This window comes from Rhodamnia argentea, chromosome 8, assembly GCF_020921035.1.
Source record: "Rhodamnia argentea isolate NSW1041297 chromosome 8, ASM2092103v1, whole genome shotgun sequence".
Lineage (NCBI taxonomy): Eukaryota > Viridiplantae > Streptophyta > Magnoliopsida > Myrtales > Myrtaceae > Rhodamnia > Rhodamnia argentea.
This window is the reverse complement of record NC_063157.1, coordinates 9,362,954-9,390,116: the sequence shown is the minus strand read 5'-3', so window position 1 is coordinate 9,390,116 and position 27,163 is coordinate 9,362,954. Positions and strand designations below refer to the sequence as shown.

Here is a 27,163-nt window from a genome sequence, read left to right as displayed (position 1 = left end):
GGACCCAAGAAAGTCTGGGTACCAAAGAAATAGTGAGTTACTTTTTATTTGCTGGTATTGAAGAAGAAAAAGGACAAATGATTTCCGGATAGTGGATGCTCAAGTCATATGACTGGTGATCCAAAAAAGTTTATTCAACTATCAGAATACAACGATAGAAGTGTGTCCTTTAGAGGAAATAACAAAAGAAAGGTCATTAGCAAAGGAACTGTGAGGATTGAAAATTTAACGATAAATGGTGTTTCCTTAGTCATATGACTAAATTACAATCTTATATCCGTAAGTCAACTCTGCGATTCCGGTTATTAACTTTGTTTTCAAGATACAAAATACTCGGGTGTTAGCAAAGACAAGAAGTAGAGTTTTACTAGCCGACGTCATGGAAACATTTATCTCCTTAATGTTGATTCCGAAGAAATGAAGTGTCTTATATCCATTAAGGATGAATCTGAACTATGGCATAGAAAGTTAAGCTATATCGTTATCAAGCACTTATCAAAGTTATCCGCCAATAAGTTGGTATAAGGTTTGCCGCAAACGAAATTTGAAAAATCATTACTTTGTTCAGCATGCACTCTCGGTAAACAGGTAAGAAGTTCTTTCAAATCCATTAATCAAGTTACAACTAAACGAGCATTGCAGCTACTTCATATGGATATCTTCGGATCTAATAGAACTTTAAGCCTTTGAGGTAAGAAATACTATCTTGTGGTTGTTGATGATCTCTCAAGATTTACATGGGTTCTATTTCTTACACACAAAAACGATGTTTTCTCTTTTTTTTCAAAATTTACTAAGAAAATTCAGAATGAGAAAAGATATGCTATTTTCTGCATAAAAACCGATCATGGGAGAGAATTTGAAAATCAAAATTTTTGAGATTTCTGTGATGAGTTTGAAATTCAGCATAATTTTTCTACTCCTTACACACCTCAACAAAATGGGGTGGTAGAAAGGAAAATTTGTTCTTTGCAAGAAATGGCAAGGACTCTTCTGATAGAAAGCAAAATTGCTTCACATTTTTGGGCGTAAGCAGTCTCTACAGCTTGCTACATTCTAAATCATATTTCCTTAAGACCAATTCTTGAGAAAATCCCCTATGAGCTCTTCAAAGAAAGAAAACCTAATATTGCATACTTTCGGGTGTTTGGGTGCAAATGTTTCATTCTAAAAAATGCTAACGATCGTATTGGCAAGTTTGATGAGAAATCAGATGAAAGGATATTCTTAGAATGTTCAACGACGAGCAAAGCCTATCGGGTCTACAACAAAAACTCTCATGTGGTTGAAGAATCAATGAATATTAAATTTGATGGGAATATTTAGAATCATAACAATCAATTTGAACATACTTAAGTTTTCGCACTGCCTCGTAGTTCAGAACCATTGAGAGAATCTAAAGGCAATGAAACTCCCAAAGAGAACACTGTTTTTGAAGAAGTTCAGAATCAAAAGACAGATTATCATACGACAGAAATATCGGAGGAGATGTAGCATGAATCTGAATATCCGAGTTCCACTCAAGATGAAAGATTCAACAAAAATTGAAAACACAAATCTAGTCATCCAAAGGAGCTGATAATGGGAAGCTTGAATAATCGAATCAAAACCAGTTCGAAATTCAAGCAAGTAATGAGTAACATAACACTTGTTTCTGAAGTTGAACCAAAAGGGATTGAAAAAGCACTTGCTGATGAAAACTGAATCAATGCAATGCAAGAAGAACTTCATCAATTCAAAATCAATGATGTCTGGGAACTGGTATCAAGACCCAAGAATCGTCCAGTAATAGGAACAAAATGTGTATTCTTGAGCAAACTGGATGACAAAGGGAAGGTTGTCAGAAACAAAGCAAGACTAGTGGCTAAAGGCTATTCCCAAGAAGAAGGAATAGATAAATGAAAAATGATTACGTTATCGACGATAGTTAGTGTCTAAATATTTTCGTAGACAATGAAAATATTTTTGAATCATCCATTTCTTTAAGCGATACAAGCAATCATTTCTAGGAAAAACATTTTCTAAATTATTCAATTCCTGAGTATATTGAAGCGATACAAAACAATCATTTTTTAGGAAAATATTTTCTGAATTACACATTTTCTGAGCATGAAAAAAAAGCTCAGTAATTCCAAAGTTATCTCTACGTCCACTGTCTAAATCCATTTTAAAGATATATACAGGTTTTCAATAAACTGCTTTTCTCATGTAATGTGTCATCAACATTTTGAATGGAAGTTCGAAATATTCCATATTAAGGACGCTTAATAAGTATTCCGGGCATTCCTTAACAAAACCTTGTGAGGAAAGACTACATCGCCAATGAACGTCAACCCGATTCCCAGCATAGCAATAGCTTTTGTAATTTCAGTTTGAACAATATGGTTTTATTATAATTGGCAAAGACAAGTGTTCCGAATTTCGATCAGATGGTGCTTCTCGTTCCAACTTTTATATCTCCAAAATCTTCCTTCCACCCAATTTATATCTTTCAAGCAGAAATTGACAGTTGGAATCCAGAATCAGAACCTGCACATCAACAATGGCGGCGGGAATACGGGACGACACTCCCCATTCGCCTCTACAACTTACTCTGCGCAAAGAGCTGTTGACGCGTCTGATCCCTCACCTCTCTTCTCAGTAGCTTGTTAGAAGCCGTTCGAGGGAACTCGGCAACAATCTTGACATAGCTTACCTATCGATCAATTCAGACAATCCAGTTAGTGATCCTCATGTATGTTAAGATGAAGCGAATGTGTTGGACCAAAGAAAAGAGAGGATATTTCGCTTCTTGAATTCTTCTTCTTCATATTTGATGTTTAACAATAACATTGCGACCATTCAATGAGTTTGATCTTAATTTACTTCACAGAAAGCAAAGCATGAGCAGCTTCAAAATGCACTGATGTATTAGCATTAACATCTCAAGGATCAAACCTTAAACAAAGGGTTGAGGTTTCCCTGGATGGCTTTCGAGAATTTCATCTTCAGATCATTCGGTTCAGCCTCATACCCCTTCTTGAGCACCACGAGAACGACCAACTGTTCTGGACCGCCGGTCGGTGGTGCTACACTTATCGCGGCAGTCTCTTGTATAGATTCATCTGCTCTATCACAGACGCGCTCAATCTCAACAGAACTAGTCTGCAATACTAAACGGTCCACGTTAGAAGAGGAAAACAAAATTGTAAGTCCATCAAACAGCGTGGGTTTTAGATGGAAGTTGCAAGCTTGACAAAGTAGTCTGTTTATATTTTGACCCAGGACAGTCATAGTAAAGCTTGTCGCTAATTTTCTTTTTACCACAATGACATATATAACACCAGCATATCAAATTAGAATGACAGAAATATTTTTAAGTACTTTGCAGATATTTACATACAGAATGAAATTTGAAAACGTCGTACCTTAATGCCACCAAGATTCATTGTGTCATCGGCCCTCCCTAGCACGATATAGTGCCCTCCAACAGTTCTCTTAATGATGTCTCCATGTCTCCTCAGATGCTGCAAGTTGGTACGGACATTTATGCCATATTTCTCCTATTGATGTACTATACTTACTAAGCATAAAGCTATATTACCAACGAAACACCCGTGTTCAGAGAGGATAAAAGGCATAATTAAGTCGCAACTATTCTATGAAATCAAATGGCGTACCACCCCTTTGTATGTTGGCATTCCCTTGAAGTAAACTTCCTCATGATCAGCATTGAGCAGCCTATTGGTTGCACCCATATGAACAGGGAACAATCCCACTTCGCCGACACAAGGTTGATCATCTGGCTTTACACAGTGAGACAGGAAATTAATTTTGAACCATAAAAGGGATTAAAGCTGAAGATTTTTATTCATCACTCCTGAAGATATAATTCATTCAACCAAAAAAAAAAAAGAAAAAAAGAAATAATTCGAAGCAATTCCCGCCCTGTAAAACCTGCAATTAAGACTACTTGTGAGGGACCTACTTACTACACAGATGATTAAATTTCAAAACAACAGGCAGAGATAGATTGAGCAAGATCAGGAGAGGCTATTAAGTCAACAACATAAACCATTTGCCTTCACTTTGAACAGCTGCAAGGTCAGCCACTCTCTGGTGAGGGGATACGTCGCACTACATGAAGCATGCTAGATCTACTTTCTAAACTGAAAACTTTATAAGCCAGGAAACTAGAATCTGGAAGAATACCCATATTTGACGTACAATGGTTGAATGTCTTAAGAGAGTCAGTGGAAATTGCATTCAAGAGTGATCTCATTTGTCATATATTTTGGGTTCCCAAGTTATTAGATTCCTTGGTTGATTTATTCGCCAAGTCCGGTACTACATATCGAAATTATAGACAAGTCAGCCACCTGTGATTTGTGAAGTACTCTCATGTCCAACGCCCTGATAAATAGGTTTAAGTACTACCATAACAGGCTAAATGAGATCAAGGTCATAGACTAAATTCAATTAGCTTCTTTTAGACTAGACATTGTTGGTCCATGTCCCTTTAACAGAGAACCTCTTTCATTTGAGAAGTTCTTACATAAGGAACTCCATGGTCATCCAAGATGACAAATCTGGTCGTCATGGAAGCATTGCTAAATGCACCAAAAGCTTGAGGCTGCAGATGATTTCCATGAATGTAAGTCGATGCGAGTTCCGTGCCGCCACAACACTCGATAATGGGGCTATAGAAGGATTTCGAAGAAAGCCAGAGGTCATCATCGACATTGGATGTTTCCCCTGCGGAGCCAAATGACCTGAACCACGTGATCTTGTTACTTCTTTACAACACATAACCAATGATCATGTGACCGATTCGATAAAAGAAAATACCTGATCTTGGTCCAATCAAGTCCTTCCATACATTGTGTACTCTTCCATGCTTTTACTAAACTTGGTACAGAGCCTAAAATGGTCACTCCTGCATCCTGAGCAGAAATAGGAGAGAAAGTTCAGTTACTAATATTGCCTAACTTTTCAAGGGACATCTGTTAGTGCCCAACGACAAGTTTTAATCTGAAGTAGCTAATATTGCCTACAAAAACTAGAAAGTTTGCCCGCGCATTGTGTGGATTGTCATACAAAAATATAGTTGAAATGGAGCACAAAATATTTTAGCGTCAATACAACTCATTACGACATATCATTAGTTATAAAGGGTGTACATACAACAAAATTCTCAGAGCGCAAAGCAACTGATTAGTATAAAAATAGATTTACAAGCATAATGTGAAGTCTTATATATTGTGCCGCTTATTCTATCTCTGAAATGTTTATAAAGGATAAAATCTTTTGTCTACTAACTAATATGGAAATAACTCAATTATTTTGTTATTCTAAGATAAACAAATTAAAATACAGCGAGTTACAATTTAATAGCAAATAATGAAGAGAGAGAAGGATGAGGGGCACACCCGCCATTGCTTTGTCAAGACCATAATTACGAGCAATGCAAGTATGTGTTCTTTTATTTTGGTGGAGAAAGCACCAAAACCGTGTAAGGAGAGTCCAATACTAGCAATCTACGATCTTAAATGGCACACTTAAGAGGCAATCTTTAGAGAAAGTTATAATAAAGTAATATAGATGTCTAAGGATTTAATGAGATAATTTTACTGTTTCACGCTTTCCCTCTAAGTACAGAAGCACCCATTAATCTAGTCTGCAACTATTTAGTTGTTGTATGTGTTTCTTCTTGATGAGAGAAAACAAAGAACAAGAGATGATCTATCCAGAATAAAAAGTTAATTGCATGGACAGCAGGTGTCACCTGAACAAATTTTCCGAAATCCCATCCGAGTGGAGATCCATGGTAAAGAGCAAGAGTTGCACCGGCTAGAAAGCAGGAGTAGAGCACAATCGGTCCCATGACCCACCCTAAGTTTGTAGGCCAGCAGAAAACATCTCCAGCCTGAACATCAATGTGAGCCCATGACTCAGCAGCACAACGGATAGGTGAAAGTTGAGTCCACGGTATTGCTTTTGGTTCTCCTAATTATTCACAAGAAGGAAATACATCACAAAATTCTCACGGTTAGGTGTAAACAAGGCACTGTCTTCAACTTACACTACCTGTAGTCCCAGAAGAAAAGATAATATTTGTCACGGAGTCAACGCTTTGGTAAAAGGATGGGTAATAATGCCTTCTGCAGAAAGTTAGAAACAGGAATCACACTTCTGTGCATATCACATCTTGTTGCCGGATGATCACAAGTTCACGGCCACTCAAAAGACTTCGAACTAGGGACAATGTCTTTTAAAACTTCAAGGATAGCTATGGTAGGTTTTCTTGTTGCAGTCAATATTCTTTTCATGAAAATATTGGGCACTATAGATGTTAGTGATACCTGGGAATATGATCCGCTTGACAAAGAAAAGCTTTCCAGGACATGTCTTTCTCTCTCAACTTAACGCCCATGCCGTCTCCAACCACAGGAAGCACAATTGCTTTTGCTGGATTAGCTTCTACAACTCGACTGCAAGGGATGAAGAAGAACACAAAGCTATTAGTTCAGTAACAGAATATTCACCTTCCAGTCCTCTCTCTAGGGGACTTGAACAGTAAAGTATTAAGGAAAGGTACACAAGAAAAAACAATCAATCTCAGAGAAAAGCCAAATATGACAAGCAAGATAATATCGCAACTAAAAGTCGTAAGGAAAAGATGGAATGAGACTGTCAGATGCTCGATCCATTTCTTCTCCATTTTCATCTTCTTTATCAAATGGGTTCCTTATTGAGAGAAAGTCACTACAAAGAAGATGAGGTTTTACCTATACAAGGGAAACTTCCGGCCTCCTTTTTGTATAAAATCCTGAAACAGATGAAGGTTAATTTATAGTTCATGTAGTATTGTGATTAACTCATAGAAGAAGTGTGAATTTCATGTGAGCAGTAAATTTTATCTAAAGAATGCTTAAACAATACAGAAAAAGTTGAACCAGAAAGTAAAAGTTAATTGAGGTGATATATTGACAAGTGAAAGCAAGCTTTTGGCTTAAAGACTAATAAACCAATAGGGTCACCAAGAGATTCCCACAGTGAAATCATGCATTTAAACTGTAATGAAATATCATATATAAATATCAATAGGTGTAACTTCATCATAAGCTATGACTACTTTCCTCTGCTTCAGCTCTTGTTAAAGTTAACACATCATAAACTCAAAAGTTCCAAGCAAAGCTCCATAGCATTTACAGATGATTTGAAAACTCGCAAGAATGAGAGGTCACCTGAGTAAATATTCCTTTTGCCTTAGAAATGTGCAAACGGCTTGCAATTTCCTTGGGTGCGAAACTGTCAGCTATTGATACGACTATAAATCCTCCAAGTATTATTGCCAAATATATGATAACAGCATGGACTGTCATTGGCATGTCGATTGCAATTGCGTCTCCCTTTGAGAATGTCATATCCAGCGCATTCGCCACCAACCTGCTTGTATTTCTATTTCTGTTAGGAACGTCGAAGTGAAAATGGACCAGCACTAGTTTAAAAAGAGCAATATTTCAATCAAGGCCAATGGCGCATGGACAGTGGAGGCAATCTACTTAATTGGAAAAGGCTTTGAACCTATTAATGTGGTTGCTGTGGTCATCATTGCCAAGAATGATGCTAAAAAAAGAACAGGAAGATGATTTGAAAAACAAGGTGAAACCAAGGGAGCCGGCATTTCTTGGAGAGAAATTATGTCACATTCCACATTGATTATGAATACATCTCCGAGTAGGCACACAGCATTTGAAGATGCACCTCCAAGTGCAGAGCAAATTTGTTTATCATTAACGAACTACTAAAATTTTGGTTGAACATTTATGGTCCTTAATAAAAAAAAAAAAATTTGATATGACCTGTAGCATCCCGAAAATAAACTCTAAAAAGTAAAATTGGTTAACTTGCTCTGTTCCCTTACATTGCGGAGGCTGTGTGAGTGCTCACATAAGTTTGAATGTTTGGGTAGAAGTGCGATATGCTTTGACAATTAGCAATTTGGGGCAGGCATTGATTCCACAACCATGATCTAATTTTATTGTCTGAGAATTCAGCAGTAAAAGGTAAGCATAGCTTTTGCAATCATTGACCTCTCACAGGAGCAAAATGCACCAGTATCAGAGGAAGAGCGTACATTACTTGTTCTCGAAGCTCTTTTACTGTCATACGGTGAACACTCATATGATCATTGCCTTCATCTCTCCATACTAAGGCTATACTGTCATCCCCTTTTCTCTGTCGTTGTGAGGGCAATAGACAGCATTCAGCTATGTTTAGTACCGCCCCGGGAAGCCACGTACCACTGGGCTTTGATTTATCACTCGTGTAAAGAATGCAGCTCGGTGGACGATGAAATGAAATTGAGAGTTCATTAAGAATTATTGACCAGTAGACCTGGAATCAGTTAATAGAATCCGATTAACTGTGAGTGTCAGTTACTATAGCAACATCTAAGTGGAGAGCAAATTAAGTGGGCTATTTCCAGCACATGAAACATACTTTCAGGATGCTCCACAGAGAATTTATGGAAAAGGCTAAAGCTCGTTATGGGATCCTTGTACGATGACCCCAGAAGCTTTCCGCCATGCAATTCCATGAGGCGTCCCAAGTTTGTTTCTTTTGATTGGGATCTGTCAATAAAGGAATACTTCATCGGTTTAGAGTCGAATACAGAACGATTAAATTCAAAGACCATTCTGAGAGCAGCACATGAAAGCTTTGCAGCAAATATCCGCCACGACCTCAATCCAATCATACATATTTTGAATCCGCAAAATGGCACAACTAGCAACATCCATTTATCTCCCCTAGATAGAAATGCCATAAATTAGGCCATCCGCGTCGACTGTGCTCGCAGCTTGCGAAATACCAACCATAGCATCCTTCACCAGTAGTTTGGCCAATTCGCAGTTACGGACCAGACCGACCACCCACTCCACGGAAACTCAGTGTCCCTTTTCCTTCATAGACATTCTCACTTACTTCCTTAGAGTGTGTCCAGGCTCATTCTACTTCTATAAACCAACTAACCGCCATTTCAAGAAAAAAGCGCCAAGCACCACCAAAAGCACATTTTCAGACACTTCCTTTAAACATTTGACCCTACATCGTCCATGCGAAGAACCCGACAAAGACTAAAACGAACAAGGATCCGCAAAAATGGCCAGCACAGAACGGTGGCAAAGAAGTAAAAGAGAAGAGTCATTACAGGGAAGGGAACCAATAGAGAGGAGGGCCTCGAGCGGAGTCGTCCCAATCGGAGTACACCGAGTAGTACACCAACTGATGCACCCTGTGGGGGTGCGACGGCTTCAACACCCTCGCGCTCGTCAACTCTCTCCACACCTCTCTCGGGTAGAGCCCGGACTGCCGCCGGGCTCGGGCCAGCGACACTCGGAGCGTCCGCTCGAGCTCAGCGGCGGCTTCCCTGGACAGACCCGCCTCCACCAGATCATCCACGCCCACCTCGCCGATGCTCTTGGGCTGGCCCATCTCTCTCTCTCTCTCTCTGCAACGAGGATCGGTCGCTCACCACTTCATTTAGGAGGGGCGCCATTCGAGTGGCTGAGGGATGTGTGGGCGGGTGGACGAGGGACCACGTGACTTGACTGGTTAGTCAAATTACTTCTTCCAGCGTCTCCTTCATGGGTCCACAAGGCAGGGAAGGGGGCAGTTGGCAAGGACATGTTTGTGTCAAAGCAAAGAAGATCGGGGATTGCATGGCATGGTGTCACTGACCATTAATAGTTAACACCAACCTCCCGCCCGCCTTCAACAAAAGGAAGCAGCTTTCTTATGATTCGAAAGTTCTTTCTCCGATTTGGCACCGACAGAACGTCAGACATGTTCACTCGTATCCACTGCTACTTTTTTCGCTTGTACTACCTTGGGACATGGCTATACTGAGTTTAGAGAGTTTCATCTTTGTGCTTGGAAACAGTTTTTCCGTGCTTCTACCGGCCCCAGCCATCTAGGTAAGGTGGCATCTTCCTCATTCGTTCGGCGGAGAGATTTTTATTATGTATAATTACATCGATTTATATTTTGGAGTAAAAATGCGACTACAATGTAGGTTTTTTTTCCCCGACATAAGTAAGTGGAATACTCCTTGCTTTCTAGCTGGAAAAACCCAAGTGGGGAGGGGGACCATTTCAAAATGGCAGCTTTAGGGGCTTTTTTCCAAAATATGGTAAAAACCAAAATTACCAATTTAAGGATTTTTGTAAAAATTTTACCGATTTAGGAAATGTGCGCCTCTATTACAAGCGCACAGTGCTTTGTGCGCCTCCCAGAGGCGCACAAGCTGAGGCGCGTGTAATAGAGGCGCACATCTTAATTTTTTTTTTTTTACTTTCTTTTTTTTTGCCGCACATTTTGTTTTTTTTTTTACTTTTTTTTTTTGTTATATTTATAATAACGTTTATTTATAACGTATATATTTATACAACTCGGACGACGACGACACGGCGACAACTCGCAAGCACAACGACAGCAAGGGCTTCGCGGGCTTGCGGCACACAGGAGTCTTCGGGCGGTGGTTAGCTCGAGCGGTCAAACAGAGGGCAATATAGCGACACGGCACCATAGTGGAGCGGCGGCAAGAGCTTTGTGCAACTACAAAAAGAAAAAGAAAGTTAAAAAAGAAATTAAGGTGTTGTGCGCCTGGAGGCTTGTGCGCCTCCCATAAAGGCATGGCACCGCAGTGGAGCCGCCCCACCCAAGCTCTTGCCGCCGCTCCACTACGGTGCCATGTTGCCGTGCCGCCCGTCCATTCGATCGCTCGAGCCAATCGCCGACCCGCCATCCATCCTCATCGTCGCCGCCCGGCCGCGAATCACTCACGGTCCTTCCGCCCATGGGCCATGCCGACCCAAGATCCACGGACTTGCAACCCCTAGCCGCGCCGCCGTGCCACGCCGCCCGAGGACTCCCGTGCACCGCAAGCCCGTGAGCCCCGTGCCGACGCCACGCCGCCGAGTTACCGCCATTTCATCATTGTCGTCCGAGTTGTATAAATATATACGTGATAAATAAACGTTATTATAAATATATAAAAAAATAAAAAGCAAAAAAAACATAAAATGTGTGGGAAAAAAAAAGAAAGTAAAAAACAAATTAAGGTTATGTGCCTCCCAAAGAGGCGCACAGTGACATAAAATGTGCAGCAAAAAAATAAAGAAAAAAAATAAAGGTTGTGCGCCTCCCAAAGAGGCGCACTTGCCCTAAATCGATAAATTTTTTACAAAAACTCTTAAATTGATAATAAAAAAATACCATATTTTGGAAAAAAGCCCCTGCTTTAGCTAAACCCTAAACTTAAATGTTTTGATCTCCTGATGTCTGTATATAGGACACGTGACAAAAAGAACGAAATCAAAACATAAGGAGCACACTATTCCAAGTTTCCCGTTATCGCCAACCAAACACGTTTATTCTCCTGTCGGACATACCTCCTTGTCGGAAGAGGTCAAATGTCGTTGAACACTAAAGTCAATGGGCAAAATTAGACATCGTAGGTGGAGAACTTCATTGCAAAAATGTTCTGCGGCTATAGCTTTAGAACGTCAAGTAGTTTGATTGAGGACTCCTATTGGACAACGATAAACTTTCGCAGCTCATATGCTAGCCGGTTCACTTGGAACGCCCACATGGTTCATCAACCGATGTGCGCGCTCGAGATCACATCCGACAACATACAATATTCCCACCTCCAACATGTTAATTAGTATTACCTATCCAAATTCCTAGGTCCCAAATAGTCACTTATCTCATCAAGAACCGCCCTGATAGAACCCCATGCACTTCAATTAGGTTCACTATTTCCACAAAAACAGAGACAACCGAGGGCTAAATCCACCAAAAATCAACAGAATTAAGTTCGTCACTCAATCTCCATCAGATTACGACATGAAAAGGATGTCCTAAAACATTTAATACCAACAGGAGAGGAGTCTACATACTGACTACAAACCACAAATGTGCAACAGAGAGATGCTCAAACTCAGACAGGAAATATGAAAGAAAGTTTGTGATCCTTCACATTGGTTGGCTACTGACTAGGAGACCCGTCTCCATTTGGCCCTCTGGTATAGTCTTCAGGAGGAGGACTTCGGCTTCGGCTTCTGCTTTTGCCTCCGGCCAGACTTCCACTACGGCTTCGGGAACCATTGATAGGCGGGGATCGTGAGTATGACCTCTCCCGACTGGGACGTGGGGAATATGACTTCTCTCGGCTGTGCCTTTTCTCTTGAGGTGAAGCAGATCTGACAATAAATGCCTCACATCATACAAAATATGCAAGGGTTTTGGAACTCGAAAATATCACCACAATACCAAAGTTTCATAATTAATCACAGAGATAATTCAACTAAAATCTGGACGCAACTGGACAGACCACAACATTCGCATAAAAACAATGATTACCACAACTTCAAAACCTAACCAGATGTCAATGTAATGCATATCTCACATATATGGGCTCAAATTCATCATGAATTATATCACAGCACATAACTTGAATGCTATTATAACGCATACAGTCACATACTGACCCAAAGTCATCAGGAATTATGTTTATGCGAAAAAAGTTCGCACGCATGTGGAATGATCCCACATAGCCTAAGTGCCAGAAAAAAATTTAAATTGCCGTAAACTGCATCTTAATGAGATCAAAACCATATCCGGCTCAAGTCCACTGTGATGATGTTTATAGGGGAGGGTCCCGGAGCAAAACAGTTCAACAACAGGACGAAACAATTGCAGACAAGCACAGAAAGCATCAGCCATCGCCGCAATAATGCCTACTTTTTTTCTTGCCCTATTTAACAAGTATTATGGTTTTGTTCATTTTTCTCCCTAAACCAACAGAGGCAGGAAAGAGAACCTACAGCAAGAAACAAGAAATCAAAGCAGAAAGTCACGTACCTTGAGTACCTTCTTTTCGCGGGAGGGGAGTAATAATCACGACTATGGGACCGAGACCTTGCATGACGCGGAGGTGGAGACCGGGAATATCCTGCCGAAGACCGTCTTCGATCATTTCTACCTCTACTACTGCTGCAGAGAACCAGGAGAATCAAATCCAAATTTTTCTCTAAAAAAAAAAAAAAAAAACTAACGTGCACTCTTAGTTAAAAAGAAATGAAAAAATTCAATCAACACCAGACTCCAGTAGGTTTCTGTATTTAATTAATCAAATATTAACTCCAAGCAGATGCAGGCAGTGTTCCACCCAACCTGATTCCCTTCCACCTCATCCTATAACTTATTAACATGAGGATACAACCATTTCATCATGACGATGCCCTCCACGGTACATTTCAGGATTTCTTTGCAACCTCCTCCAAAGAATAATAAACCCTTTCCAAATGTTTCGACCGATGTAATGTGGACCAGATGATCACCTAAGCACATGCATCTGTAGGATAATTCACACCACTATCAATGCCCATCTATGCCAAAATAACTCACAAATTATTAAAAATTTCAGAACACTATATCCAATAGTCATGCTACTATTTTTTTTGGGGGGGGTTGGAATCGTGCTACTATTCACCATGCATAAACTATAGAGATGCAAATATGGAGACAGAAAGTACCTTACGTGCTCCCTCTGCCTCATTTCAGTTGGTTTCTTTCTATTCTCTTCAGCAAATACAACAGTCAATTCCCGACCAAGAAGCACATATCCATCCATATGGTATTTTGCCTCTGCAGCATCAGCAGGATCTACATATTGGACGAAACCAAAACCACGTGGCTCTCTGCAAATAGCGAGAGAGAGATACAGGAAAAAGTCATGACAGGGTTCATTTGAAAAGCTAAAAAATAAACAAAATACACAGGGAAAACTACAGCATGTAACTTGCCAGAATATCCCCAACAAGTCAGAAAGTCAGGATAAGCAAGTAAAAGCAAGCACTCAGGCTGCTAACCTTGCAAGTGTCAGTTTTAAGATGACTTGATATTCTTCAAGACTTGGAACATCTTCTCAATGTATTCAAACCCAACTTCCTTCCAATCTTCACTACCATTAACATCATCTTCAAATGAACTCTAATTACTTGATTGATCTCTTCAAAACTTTATTTTCGCTGGTAAATATCTCAACAACTTCAATAAAACACCCAACTTGTGATGACAAAGGAGAGCATGGAAAGTCTGCCCTCTGAACCAAATTAAAGTTTGCAAAAAGGAACTCTTTAGCATGCTGAGTCAATTTCCGAAAATGATTTTACCAAAATGTAAACAGTGAAAAAAGACAAACTGAGTAAAACAATGACCAGGCAAAAACCTTTGGATGCACAAGCTCTTGAATGTTTCTACTACCATACCGTGAATAAGAATCATGAGTAAGAAACATGGCCGAAAAATTCAAATTCTTTGCAGGTAAAATCCAAGGAGAACATTTATTTGAATTACTAAGAGGCAGAAGTTTCTGCATGCATGGATAAAAGACTCGTTAAGTTGTAGTAAATAAGCATCAAACATGACTCTTGTGAACTCAAAATGGGGGATAAGAAGAAAATTGCATGAGATAGAAGCTTCCAAAGGATTCTGAAACCAAAGTCTACATGATAGCATTAATGTAACTGGCTTCCATTGCTCACCCAGTGTAGTAGTCCCTGGGCAAATAAATGTCCTTAAGAGCACCAAACTGCCCAAATGGCCTGCGAAGATCTTCTGGCCTGCAATACAAAGTCACAGGATATAGGTATACAACGTGCCCACAAGAAACCAATAGTATTAGCCTTCAAAGAAAAGAGGGAGAAGAAAAAATGCAAGATATTATTTTTCTCAAGAAAGAAGTCTTCAGTTCAATTCCCTTCTTTTTTTACTTAAAAAAAAAAAGAAAAATGCTAAAGAGAAAGAATTGTGCGTGACAATTAAATCGAACGAAGCCCTATATGTGCCTGAGAGAATTAACCACTGACTCATCTTAGTTCAACTTTACATTCCAGTATTGCAGACAAAGAGTTAAATTTCATTTAGAACATAGATAATAATCTACGAGCTCTAAATTTTTGCAAAACAGGATGGAATCAATGCAGAAACAAAAGAAAAAAAGAACTAACCTGCAATCATGACGAAGATTGCGAACAAGAAGGCTAGTCGGCATATCTCTGCCACGACCAACATATCGACCCCGTGGACTAGGGCTCCTTCCTCTCCTGCCATACCCCCTCGGGGGAGATGGGGTGTAGCTTCTTCCCCTCATTAGAAAGGCTGATGAACCCCTACACAGTAAAAAATGTTTCAGTAAGTGCACAAAAAGGTTGAAGAAATTCAAGGGCAACCAGCATAGCATGGTACCAAGGAGCTCATCCATAGGTTGCTTCAACAAGAAATGAAAAAATTAAAGAAATAATTAAGACAACTAAATAACAGATTGACCAAACCATAATATGCTACAAGCACCGAAGAGGAAGTAAAGAATGTCATCCAGGGAAAACAAGCTAATTTCCATGGTCATAATAACACCAGACGGGAATACAGAAATGAGAACAAGGTAATCAGTTTGACTCGCAACAGAAGCCACTACACAAGATCCCAAGAACCCATACACAGGTGCCCATCACAATATGCCAGAGCTAAAGGTACTCAATAAGAAACCTTTACAAGAGACCCACGTAAATGTCATGACCTCAGGGTCTAATTGAATGAGTCAACGAGCTTAAGTGATTACGTACGAATGGGATGACAAATACCCTTGGTGTCAACACCTGTGTTAACTCAGATATTCTCCATTTGCATAGGAATATGCCCTACAGAGAATGCAAGGCACTCAATGGCTCTTACATCCCAAAACTCTAACCCTATCATAGCAACATGCAGAGAGGGATCAAGAGGTGGCTGAGCGGAGAATCAAGTTTGTGCCTCAACCCTAATATACAGACACAAGTCCGCTCCAAGTCAGTAAAGTTAAACTTAATTTAGCCAAACATGATGCCGCTATGACGTCCAAAGAATAGAAAAAATGCTAAAGAGTTGAACAATCTTATTTCACATCATTTAAGGCCGTCGATTTGGTGCCTCAGGTTCTCTTCTATGTCATCGAGACAAATTCCACAGGCGCAAAATTTACAAATCATCATCACAACAGTGGAATAACCATCAAGCTGCACACCTGTATATAGTTTCAGATTTTGAATCCCCAGGTGAAGAGACTACACATTAAAGCCAATAGGCAATTAACCTAAGACGTCGCAATTACATAACTTTCTCATGCGTATGGAAGCATCTAATTCAACGGACTAATTCCACACCGATCATTGACTCCGAGAGTACTCATCACCCGATTTCGCTTCATGGCCACTGAAGCTCGACCGCTCCAAAGCCCTTGGGTCAGGACATTCAAAAGGAACAGCGCTTACTGACCTGCTTATGACCTGCACCTAGGAAGGGCGCCCGCGATCGCAAGCGACGGTGAAAACGAAAAACAAACGCGGACGGAAGACGAGCAGATCAAGAACGCTAGGGCAAGCAGAAAGCCACAACAACCTCGACGAAACCAAGACGCGAGAGAGAGAGAGAGAGCGCGACCTCGAGTGATGACGATGATTGGAGGATGCGGAGAGACGATTGATGGGGAGAGGAGATTCGAGAGCGTCGACGGCGATGGCAATTGGGTGGCCTAGGGCTCGAAAGGCCAGAGCGCCTTTTATATAGTGGCGGTGCATCGATGGAGGGGCGCTAGTTAAAAAAGTCAAAAAAGATTAGTACCTCTCTAATACTACAAAAAAAAAATCCGCAATATAATGACGTTCCGTAAACTTTAATTTAATATATAATATGATCCTTAAACTTTAAATTTATCCAATGTGATCTTTAAATTTTTAATTTATTCAATATGACCCATGAACTACACCACAATATATAATGTAGTTCCTAAACTTTTAATTTATTCAATATAATTTTTAGAATTTTGGTACCATCACCCAAAGTCCCGCCAATTAAACCTCACTACAAACTCATCCTCAAATTGGTTAAGAAAATGCATGTTTAACGTAATTCCTAAACTATATGAAAATATTCAATGCAATTTTTTTATTAACTTAAGATCGGGGCATTTCATATAATGTATTAATTAAATTGAACATGTACAAAAAATTTAGGAACTGTATTGAATAAATTAAAAGTTCAAGTGCTACATTACACATTGGACTAAATTTCATAAATCACATCGAAAAAGTTAAAAATTCGAGAATCGCTTTACAGGTTAGGTCAAAGTTCGGAGATTATTTATATAATTTACCTTTTTTTTTTTTTGGCTTTCGTAAAAAGCTTCCCGTAACTTTTCTAAATTACTTGACGTAGTCCAAAGTGCGCAAATTACCCAGTAGACGCGTGGCCAAATGATAAAGGAATTGGATAGAGTGAGGACGGTTAGTTTCATACGTAGGGTTCTCGTCATATGGTCTGCAAACCAAGAGCAGCCGGGTGTCACCCGCCTCACACTTGTTTAGTTCAGAAGAGTGTGCGATATTTAAAAGTTAAGGGAGAAAGGTGTGCTACTTCTAAAGTATACGAGGTGTCCGGGTAATTACATCTTTGTGGCACGAACGAGAAGACATCCTTAAAGTTGCAGAGGAAGTTGATATCTCAGAAGGACGAATGCCATCACTTACCTTGTCAAAACTACAATGATGCTCTACTGATCGGTGGTCAACAGCTCGTGGGCAACGCATCATTTTTTTTATCAAGTCGATCAGACATAAGCTGAATTTACGAGATATTTTTCCAACCGACCTTATTTCTGAAACACGGGCCAGTCCCTTCTGATCTATCTCGGGTCTGCTCTCTTGAAAAAGTTATAATCACAACCACTCACTCTCGAAATGCAATTAAGTGAACCGTACGGTGAAAATTTGAAACGTAAGATGGAGTAAAGTTTGTCTTCGATTCTATCAAGCCACTCGGCGGACTATAGGATCCGAGTCAATTTACTCTTATCTGACAACGTGTCCTAGCGAAACAAATTTTATCGTCGGAGATAGACTTGCCTGGAATCGAGGTCCATTGACGAGGTTCATACGAGCTGTTGATCACAGGGGGCGAGATTTTTCCCTTGTCTTTGCACATTCCTATTTGCTATCGCCTATTTGGAATAGCTCATGGGCCGCCAAACCCAGCCCATGGTTTGTTATTTGGACTGCTGAAGATTTCCTTTTTCCTGGGCCGAAGTTTCGGGTCAGTCAATGGGTTATTCAGTTTTTGTAGATTGCTCCAGAGGGCTTGTTAGTCCAATCAGATCGGACCTGAAATTTCGACGGCTGCGGCCTCCTCCACCGTCGCTCGGCGGCGACCTTCTGTGGTGGCTAGTGAGCTATAGGAACTACATTGTTGGGTCACTCATTGGGCCTACACACTAGAGAGATCTCAACGAGCCCATTCCAAAGGATTTAGATTTGTTACTTGCCCGAGTTACACGTGGGACTCTAACGAGCGGTCGGCTTTGATCGTGGGCCTGGTTGCTCACGAGCGCACGGAGCTAAGGGGACTCTACGATCAATTCGGGCACACACGGATAGGAAGTTGTTCGGTAAATAAATGGCAAGTCCAATCCGATGATTGCGCCTAACCCAAGCTCGACCAGCTCGAAAAGGAAGGCTCGGGAGATGGATTTGGCCCGGTCCATGTCCGCCTGTCAATCGCCTATACATACTTTGTCGATTTACGAATAAATATGCAAATGAATTACATGCGAGCGACTTTTAGGCGCGCATGCACCCGGGGACGCGTTTGGTGGCCCGAATAAGAGGCGTTCTCTCCGGCGATTCGAATGGGATGAATCCGAACACCCGGATGACGTATCCCGGTTTTGGGGTTAAGTAAGATTGGATAAAACCAACCACACAATCGTCCGTCCGCCGTTCTCAGTTGTAAAGACTTTTGGCAAAGAGGGTAACTGAAGGTAAAAACGGTGGAGGAGCGACGGCGTCGGTGCCACTGCCAGCACGAAACGCGTCGGTTTGGGTTTCGTGCGTGTGCGTTGGGATTTTTGGAGAAGTGAAAAAATGAAATTTTAAAAGGCCAAAAAATTAAAAAAAAAAAACTCAAAAATCGCACAAAACAGCAGCCAGTTGTCGCGAGTCGGGTGGACCACCGCTTCGTTGCGCTCCAGCTGCTCTCCCTCCCCCGGCGGTTACTCGACAAAGTCAAACCTCGTGCGCCCCCGAAAACGTTGTCGTCTGCCCGGTCTCCTCCCATCCCCCACGGTCAAAGCTGCCCAAAACGTGGCTTTGTATTTTCGAAAGCACGAAAACGTTTAGGATCTATATGGTAACACTCCAGAAACATGTATGATAAAAAATTGTTCTAAAAGTATTTTCGGAAGATTTTTTAGAAAAAAAAAACTTTTGGAACAAAAATGAGAAAAAAAAAACTTTTTCCCGAATTTCGAAACACTTTTTAAAAACAACTTACGGGCAAGCTTGTGTAAACCACCAACGCTCACCATCGTCGGCGAGGAGTTGAAGCGGCCACCGCAGCCCGCCATCGGTTGCCGCTACCGCCACCCATCGCCGGCCGCCACTACCGCCCCCCATCGCCGGCCGCCACTACCGCCCCCCATCGCCGGCCGCCGCTACCGCCCGCCATCGATCGCCGGCCATCGCTACCGCCCGCCGCCGGTTGTAGATCCTTCCTTTTGGTGAAATTTTTTTTATTTTGTACTTGTCAAACGCATTTCTGTTCTTGAAAATCATAGCCAGGAACAGAAATACAAAAAAATGTTTATGTTCCAAATATGTTCTCGGGAACGTAAACGTTACCATACAGACTCTTACTCTCTTGCACGCCCCATGAAACCAAGTGTATTACACTCTTGCTTATTTTGCAAAAAATAAATAAATAAATTAAAATGATTACTTACATTGCTTATAAAAATGAATGAACGAAAAATATTTTCATGATTTATGAAAATATTTGGACATAGACTGTTGTCGATATTGAAAATATATTTATTGGATGATTATTTTAAAACGATACAAACAATCATTTTTAGGATAATATTTTTCGAGCCATTCCTTTTTCGAGAAACTAACGGAGTCTTAATCTCAGTACTTCGTTGAAAAACAGAGGGTTGTATCCTCAAATAACTAAATTAGAAAAATTAATATTCCAGGATCGCTCCACTTTATTTCATTTAAAGTGCGCTTTTAAAAGCATTTGTTGATTATCGTCAGGGCTGTGGGCACTCATAAAAGAAAGGGCTCTTGAATAATAATTTCAATTACTAGGTTGGACATCTTAACACTGCTTGTCGATTATCGTTGATTGCTATTATTACCTTCCAAGCACTCATCAACAAAGGCGTAAACTAAAGCAATGCGAGACAGCCCATAAGCTCGGGGACTAAAACCCAACTGAAAGCCTCGTTTCAACTTCGTTATGGAAATCATAGATAGCATGGATTTTACATTTAATTTCTAGGGTGAAATCGACTGATGCTAGTAAAGTAATGCTTTTTTTTTTGTGTGTGTGTGTAAAGAGTTTAAGTCCTGATCCGACGAGGGCCGCTATCGTCCGGGTAGAGCAAGGTGAGCCCTCGTAGGCGTAGACGAGGATAGGCCTCGCCCGGGCAGGGCGGGGTGAGTCCTCGCGGTTGCGGGCGAGGCCGCCCGACCCACGACCATCGGTGAGGAGGAAGAGAAAAAAAGGGAAAAAAAGAGAAATGGAAAAAAATCAGAAAATGTAGAAGGATGAAAATATCTTTGGTTATACACCTCTTTAAAAAAAATTAGGGGATTTTACGAATTTATTTGAAATAATATTCATTTCAGGTTTTTATTTGAAAAAATAAAAATATTTCCTGCCTTTATTCGGAATTTTAAAAATAAAAATAAAAACTTGAATACAATAGGTGAAGGCGGTGCAAAAGCAAGTTCGTGGAAGCATCGAGCAAGACGAATTCCGGAAAAATTAAGAATATATATATATATATATATATATATATATTTGTTTTTTGGTCTAGAAAAATTAAAAATATTAATTGGGCTTACTTAAGTAGTGCAAAAGAAAAGGAAAAAAAAAAAGGTCGTCCTGTCGAAGTGGATACGGTTGTCTGATCTGCTCTTTCGCATCGCCAATATAAAAAGGCCGAGCCTACGTAGATTAGGTCTCGCGTTGCCACGTGGAGGTATTCGTACGGTACGGTGCAAAGAGTACACCTACGCCAGATCTGAGATTGACTGACAGTTGGTCGTGACGAGGTGTTGTCGGATGATGTTCTCTCCTTCTGTTCACGGTACGTTGTGTGCGCAATTAATGTCAGCCGTAGGATTCGGATTTTCTCTTTGGATTTTCCAATTTCTTTCTCTTTTGTTTTTGGTCCTTTGTGTGGGTCCCGCGGGGACGAGGCTTTGGCCCTACCGACTAACGATGGCGCCTGTTGTCGGTGGCACAATAAAATCTTAAACTTATAAGAAAATATAAGGCTTAATATCTTTAAAAAAAAAAACTCAAACTTTAACATTCGTGACAATTATATCCAAAAAAAATTTTGTCTCATAAAAAGCCTCAAATTTTTACTTTTGTCCCAATTCTACCGGTCTAATACTAAAAAAAACTCTCAACTTTAACATATGTCACAATTATATCTAACATTTTTTTTGTCTTATAAAAAATCCTCAATTTTTACTTTTATCCCAAATCTACTACCGTCAGTCTTCCATCCATAATCACCGTTAGTTAATCCTACGTAGCTCGAGTTTTCTCGTCGAATTTATCAATAAATCTTCGAAATTTAGAAACAAGAGGTTTCGGGGACGACGATGTTTTAAATCGTTAGTCCAAATATCTCCATGTCTAGCCTTTTTTGGACTACTGAGTGCCGAAAAAAATGCGAAACGTGCCGTCTTGAGCGACTCTATATTTTCCAACAATATGTAGATGAAGCAAATTACGTAAGAGAAGTTCAGAAGTTTTTTCATGTCAACTTTATCGAGGTGTAATTTATTAACAGCGTGAAAATGGCACATAAGATTAGCTAATGGTAATTATGGACAGAAGGCTATCGATGGTAGAATTTGAACAAAAGTAACAGTTGAAGGTTTTTTATGAGACAAAAAAAGAGTTTTGGATATAATTGAGACATATGCTAAAGTTGAGGTTTTTTTTTTTGTACTAGACATGTAGAATTAGGACAAAAGCAAACATTAGGGGTATAATTGGAACAAATGTAAAAGTTAGAGGTTTTTTATGAGATAAAAAAAAATAGTTTTGGATAGAATTGTCACAAATGCTAAAGTTGGAGTTTTTTTGGGTATTGGGAAGAAAATATAATAAATTTTTATCACGTATGATAGAAAAAATATTAGAAAAATCACGTCAGCATTTTCTTTTAGTCTAGATAAAAGAGTTAATAGAAAAACTCGTTGCATCAATCTGACAAATTTTACCATTGATTGCACTTTTGGTAATTTTTATGATGAAATTTTATTTTCGTGACAAGTTTTAGGACTTTTATTATACTTATAGAAAAAGACAAAAGGGAGCTATTTGCGACCCCATAATGAAAAGCAAAGTTAAGATTGAATTACAAAGATTTTGTCTATCTTGATGATTAGCTAGCAAAAATTCGCGTTTATAGAGTTTATGCCATATTGTTTTTGCCTGTGTGTAGTGTCGAAATCGGTGTTAATTTGTCCCGAAACAGTGCAAGACATACGTACATGAACCCAATCCTCTTACATTTTAGAGAAGGTTAACAAGAGAAGGTATTATGAGTTTCATCATTACATTACAGTGTTTGCCTTATCCAACCATTTTCCAATTTCCCGCCTATCGTATATGATGGAAATCTTTAATCAATAAATTATGAAATCTCTTTCTTGAGACATTCATCAGGCTTCAATGGGAAAAAGAAAAAAAAAATAATAGTCACGAAACCTAATCAATAAGACGATAGCTGAAAACAAGAAAATCGAGTACCCGACAAACTCATATGATTGGATCTATGTAACCGACTCCTACCGATATAGCGACACAAAGTCCACTACATATCGAGCAGTATAATCGAGATTACACCCCTCCCGAATCATCAAACTGTTACACCTAATAGTTAGATTAGCACCCACGAGAATTCTTGTGAACTTTCACGCTAATCTCTCTGTTAGGTCTATCCAACAATCTATTGAGGAACCTGAAAGGCTCCAATGCATGCGAAAAGCCTAGTTTCGAACACTTCCGTTGACTTGCGACCCACCCACCGACCCCCCACAAACAAAAAAACCCCAACAAAGAAAAAAAAAACACTTCCGTTGACTATGGCGTTGCGTAAAGTCAAAAACACAAATATACACGTCATCTTCGCCGGAACGAAGAAGGACCTGAGCTGTAAAGCAAAAAAGCCTTGTTTGACAAAATTAACACCGACACGTAATATTTTATTTGGTACGTAGCCAAATTGATTTGACGCACTCCACAAAAATCGTCTACCGTTGAGATGACTAAATTACATTTATTTTTTTTATTTTAAAATTGGTTTTTGCATGTTTTTCCATTGTACTTTTCGGCAGCTTTTTCCACGCTGGACCAGGACAGGGGAAGCAAAAGCGTTCTTACTTTAGCATTCTCGACGCGGGTTTCATATATTTTTAGTCTTGGGAATTCCTCGTGTTTTAGACCAAATCCTGGTCAAGGGCCGAAAGTGAAACACGTTCAATTAGTTTATTCGTGTTCTATTGCCGGAATATTTTCCATGTCGTGAAGGAAAAAAGGAAATTTAACTTGAGGGAATTAAACAAAAGACCGAGTCGATAATAGTGCAAAAAAATAATAATTGGATAACATTATATATATGTCTATAAGCAACGAAGAGCACGTTAGTTATTTATATAGATTAATATATGCATAATTGTCGGGAGATGTACGCGAAAATCCAAAAGAATTATCAAATATTTATACATAAAAAAATTATTCTAGAGAAATGCCTAATTATCTCTTACAGACAATGACTAATTTTCAAAGGGTTCTTTTCTCGATGATCCATCGACGTGGTAGATCTCGTCTGCTCCCATTTACAACCAGTCGCCTTAAGTGTGCGAAGAAACGAGAGAATGATCAATTATGCATAAGCGAATTGCACTTGTGGTTCTCATGTTCTAATATAAGCCATGTTAATAAGTGTAGGGAGCACTGGTTAAGCAAACCGAAAAATGGAAGACTTGATTTTTTACGGCATGTCGTGAGAAAATTTGCATTAAAAACGACGGTCGTTTTTCTTACCTAGTTGCTTAAAAGTCCCATCGGAACACATCGCAAGCACACACCTATGTGAAAGTCGTGCGCATTCTACAACCGATGTGGTCACACGAGGCGAGCAGACTTCGCGGCGATTGTTGTATCGGCTTTTAGCTAGAGAACTAGGTCAGTAGATAGAGAAAAATTTGGATTCGAGAAATGCCGGGCATATTCAAACTAGATTTGAAAGTCCATATACTATATGAAATGACGTAATGGATCGTTATTAACGGTCGAATATGACCCACTTTATTTAATGGATCCCTCACACGGTCTGCCGTAATATTTAGTATACATAAGAATGCTCTTTGGATTAATGTCCGATTGATTCAGAGTATGATTTCTCGAAAATTGCTAGAAAATTTTGATAGAATCGGGTTATCTCGGGCACGTGTCTTAGACCGAACCTTTTCAAACGATCGCCAATACACCGATCATTGGAAAAGGGAATAATCAGAGGATCTTAATCGAACAAATTTGTCATGAAAAGTCCTCGGAAGAACTTGAGAGCGTGCTCCGAGGTGTAGAATTTACGAGGGCCTTTTTGCTACCTTTCGTACTCATCAATCACAAGTCAAAACTCGTGGGTCGCCGTCTCGTCCTCTCGAGGATCGCACCGAAGCTTCCCCCGGGGGAATTTCTAAAAGCTTTTCCAGCAAACCCAGTCGTCAAATAGCTGACCGACCATTCACAGATTTCCAAGGCAGCCTAGAAGTAGAATTCAACACAAGAACCCCTATTTTGGTTCCACTTTTCTTATTTATAGAGAGAGATTTCAACTGTGTGTTCTATGCTTTGGGGGTCATGAACGAGTCAATCTCGTCTTCTTTGGAATTTGGAGAGATCAGTAATGACATTGACATAAGATTGGAAGCGACTCCCCAGAGAGACGAAACATTTTCTCAGTTGCTTCTTTCGTCAAGGGAGTGGAACTGGTAAAAGTTCGCGGATTCGACGACCCGCCGTTTCGTCACAAGAGAGAGCCAATGAATCGTTCGAGGGAGGAAATTTAGGTGCTATCGATCCACAGCGGCTTGACCCCGCTATAGATTCTCTCGTTTACTATGGAACGCGTTATTGCTTCTGAGAGTATCTACAAATTGGAAACAAATCATTTTGAGAATATGGGTTGAACATTTCAATCAAAAAAATTAACGATCGTCAGTGCACTAGCTATTCCCGTGTTTTGCGTAACTATTACTTTGGAGAAAGTGGAGTGTTCGAGATTAAATATACTTAGGCCGTGTTTATAAGCAAGAATATGATATGTTCTATCCTATCATGTGTTTGGCAGTTGTCCAGAATAGGATAAAGGAGATATATCCAGGATAAACAAAAATCTCAAGGAAGGGAGTGAGATGGATAAAGCTAGGATTTCTCAAGAGAGCGGATACGAGGAGAACCAGGTTTTTTCCACAACCACCGTCTTTCCTTTACGTCGGGCCGCCTCTCCGACGGCGGCGACCGTCAAATGTGGCCGCCTCTCCGGCGATGCTAGGCTGGGGTCTCCGACCACAAATTTGGGTATATCCACGATCTGTTCTTTAATCGATTGTTTGACGTAATATGAGATTACGCCCCTTGTTCTTTAACCGCGTGAGCATTTCCAACGATCGAAAGGAGTCTCAACATGCTATGAAAAACTCGAGGTTGATCATCGACTTTTAAATGGGTCTCAACATTCGAAAGGGCTCTCTTAGACGACTTACACGAGTGCATTTTCAATTTGTGAAAAGAGGCCAAATAATTAGATTGTTCAGCATTTGTTTACTCATTCAACAAGACAACAAGTAAGGCCACTGGGTCATCCTCAAATGATTCAACTCCAAACCAAGACTCCTTATTCTAGGGGATCTGCTCCATCAATGTTGTGCCCGACTTCAGATGGCACAATTCTCTGCTCAATAATAACTCAATTATCAAAACTCATTATTGAATAATTTCTAAAGCATTATAATATTTTAACAAAACAGAGTAGATCTCAACCGCACCTTGCCTCTGCTTATCCGACTTCGAGTTTCTTATCTTATTATATTCAGTCTTATCCTGATAAAAAATTTGGATGGCCAAATACAACCTTAAAAGAGCGTTTGATAGCCTTCCTTTCCCAAATGGAAGAAGGAAAGAGATTAATAAAGGGTGCCGCCATTTCCACCCCCATTTTGACTAAGCCACTCTTTTTTTTCAGTTAACTTACCCGAATACCTCTCTCTCTCTCTCTCTCTCTCTCTCTCTCTCTCTCCAATTTATTGTTTCTTTCTTTATCAGGTTAATCCACAAAACTATCATTATTTGTATTTTGCCTCTTAAATGATGAATTTTTCAATATGAATGTCAAATTACACCCAATAAAATATCATTTTATCATTAACCATATTATCATTTTGCCTAAAGAAGGTCGTAATTTTTAATTTATGATACCATTTTTCTAATTACAAAAGTTATATGAAAGGTTAGAAATTTCTTGTTATAAAGGCTTATGAACACACATTTAAATGCCTATTTTCATGAAATAGTTTGATGAAAACTTCATTTCAAAGTTGAAAATTAAAATTCAATCTAATTATCTAGCAGATTTTGACCTTGTCGGTATTTTTCAGAATGAATTTTTAGGTTTCTAAAGTTAAACATCGCTGATTTATGATTTTCATATTTTAATACGAATTGCAAGATGGGGTTGAAAATTTATTTATACATTCTTCACTTTCAAACTCGATTCAAAATTTTTTTAGGAGAAAATGTTATGCATATTTTAATGTTTTTTATCCACTTACTATGAGAGTGAATTTACAATCGATATTTTCTTCGTAACAGGGTTGAAGATCAAGAAGTTTCATGTTTGTTTCTTTATGTTTTTATCCTTTGTTAATGTTTAGATATGATCTAATATAAATATGTTCGATATTTGATCATGCTTTTTACAGATGACCTTTTT

At 39.6% G+C, this 27,163-nt stretch overlaps 2 protein-coding genes across 4 annotated transcripts; both read right to left on the bottom strand.

Annotated features, from left to right (window-relative positions):
• Window positions 1–2,319: 2,319 nt before the first annotated feature.
• On the bottom strand, window positions 2,320–9,536 carry LOC115736660 (probable CoA ligase CCL12). The gene is made up of 14 exons (XM_030668465.2): window positions 9,194–9,536; window positions 8,474–8,615; window positions 8,120–8,379; window positions 7,227–7,428; window positions 6,768–6,808; window positions 6,342–6,470; window positions 6,067–6,140; window positions 5,765–5,985; window positions 4,828–4,922; window positions 4,535–4,751; window positions 3,660–3,785; window positions 3,408–3,506; window positions 2,938–3,144; window positions 2,320–2,695 (listed from the first exon to the last, which is right to left on the bottom strand). Exons 1-14 carry the CDS (start codon window positions 9,475–9,477, stop codon window positions 2,582–2,584), a joined length of 2,211 nt encoding a protein of 736 aa, XP_030524325.1. The 5' UTR covers window positions 9,478–9,536; the 3' UTR covers window positions 2,320–2,581.
• A 2,246-nt stretch (window positions 9,537–11,782) lies between these two features.
• On the bottom strand, window positions 11,783–16,652 carry LOC115736688 (serine/arginine-rich SC35-like splicing factor SCL30A). 3 transcript variants are annotated; one of them, XM_048284097.1, is made up of 6 exons: window positions 16,528–16,652; window positions 15,060–15,221; window positions 14,595–14,672; window positions 13,584–13,748; window positions 12,910–13,041; window positions 11,783–12,248 (listed from the first exon to the last, which is right to left on the bottom strand). In XM_048284097.1, exons 2-6 carry the CDS (start codon window positions 15,200–15,202, stop codon window positions 12,035–12,037), a joined length of 732 nt encoding a protein of 243 aa, XP_048140054.1. In that variant the 5' UTR covers window positions 15,203–15,221; window positions 16,528–16,652; the 3' UTR covers window positions 11,783–12,034. The 3 variants fall into 3 exon arrangements, with proteins under 3 accessions (XP_048140054.1, XP_048140056.1, XP_048140055.1); XM_048284099.1 differs by having other exon boundaries at window positions 12,910–13,038; window positions 15,060–15,222; window positions 16,527–16,644; XM_048284098.1 differs by having other exon boundaries at window positions 15,060–15,210; window positions 16,528–16,644.
• Window positions 16,653–27,163: the final 10,511 nt, after the last annotated feature.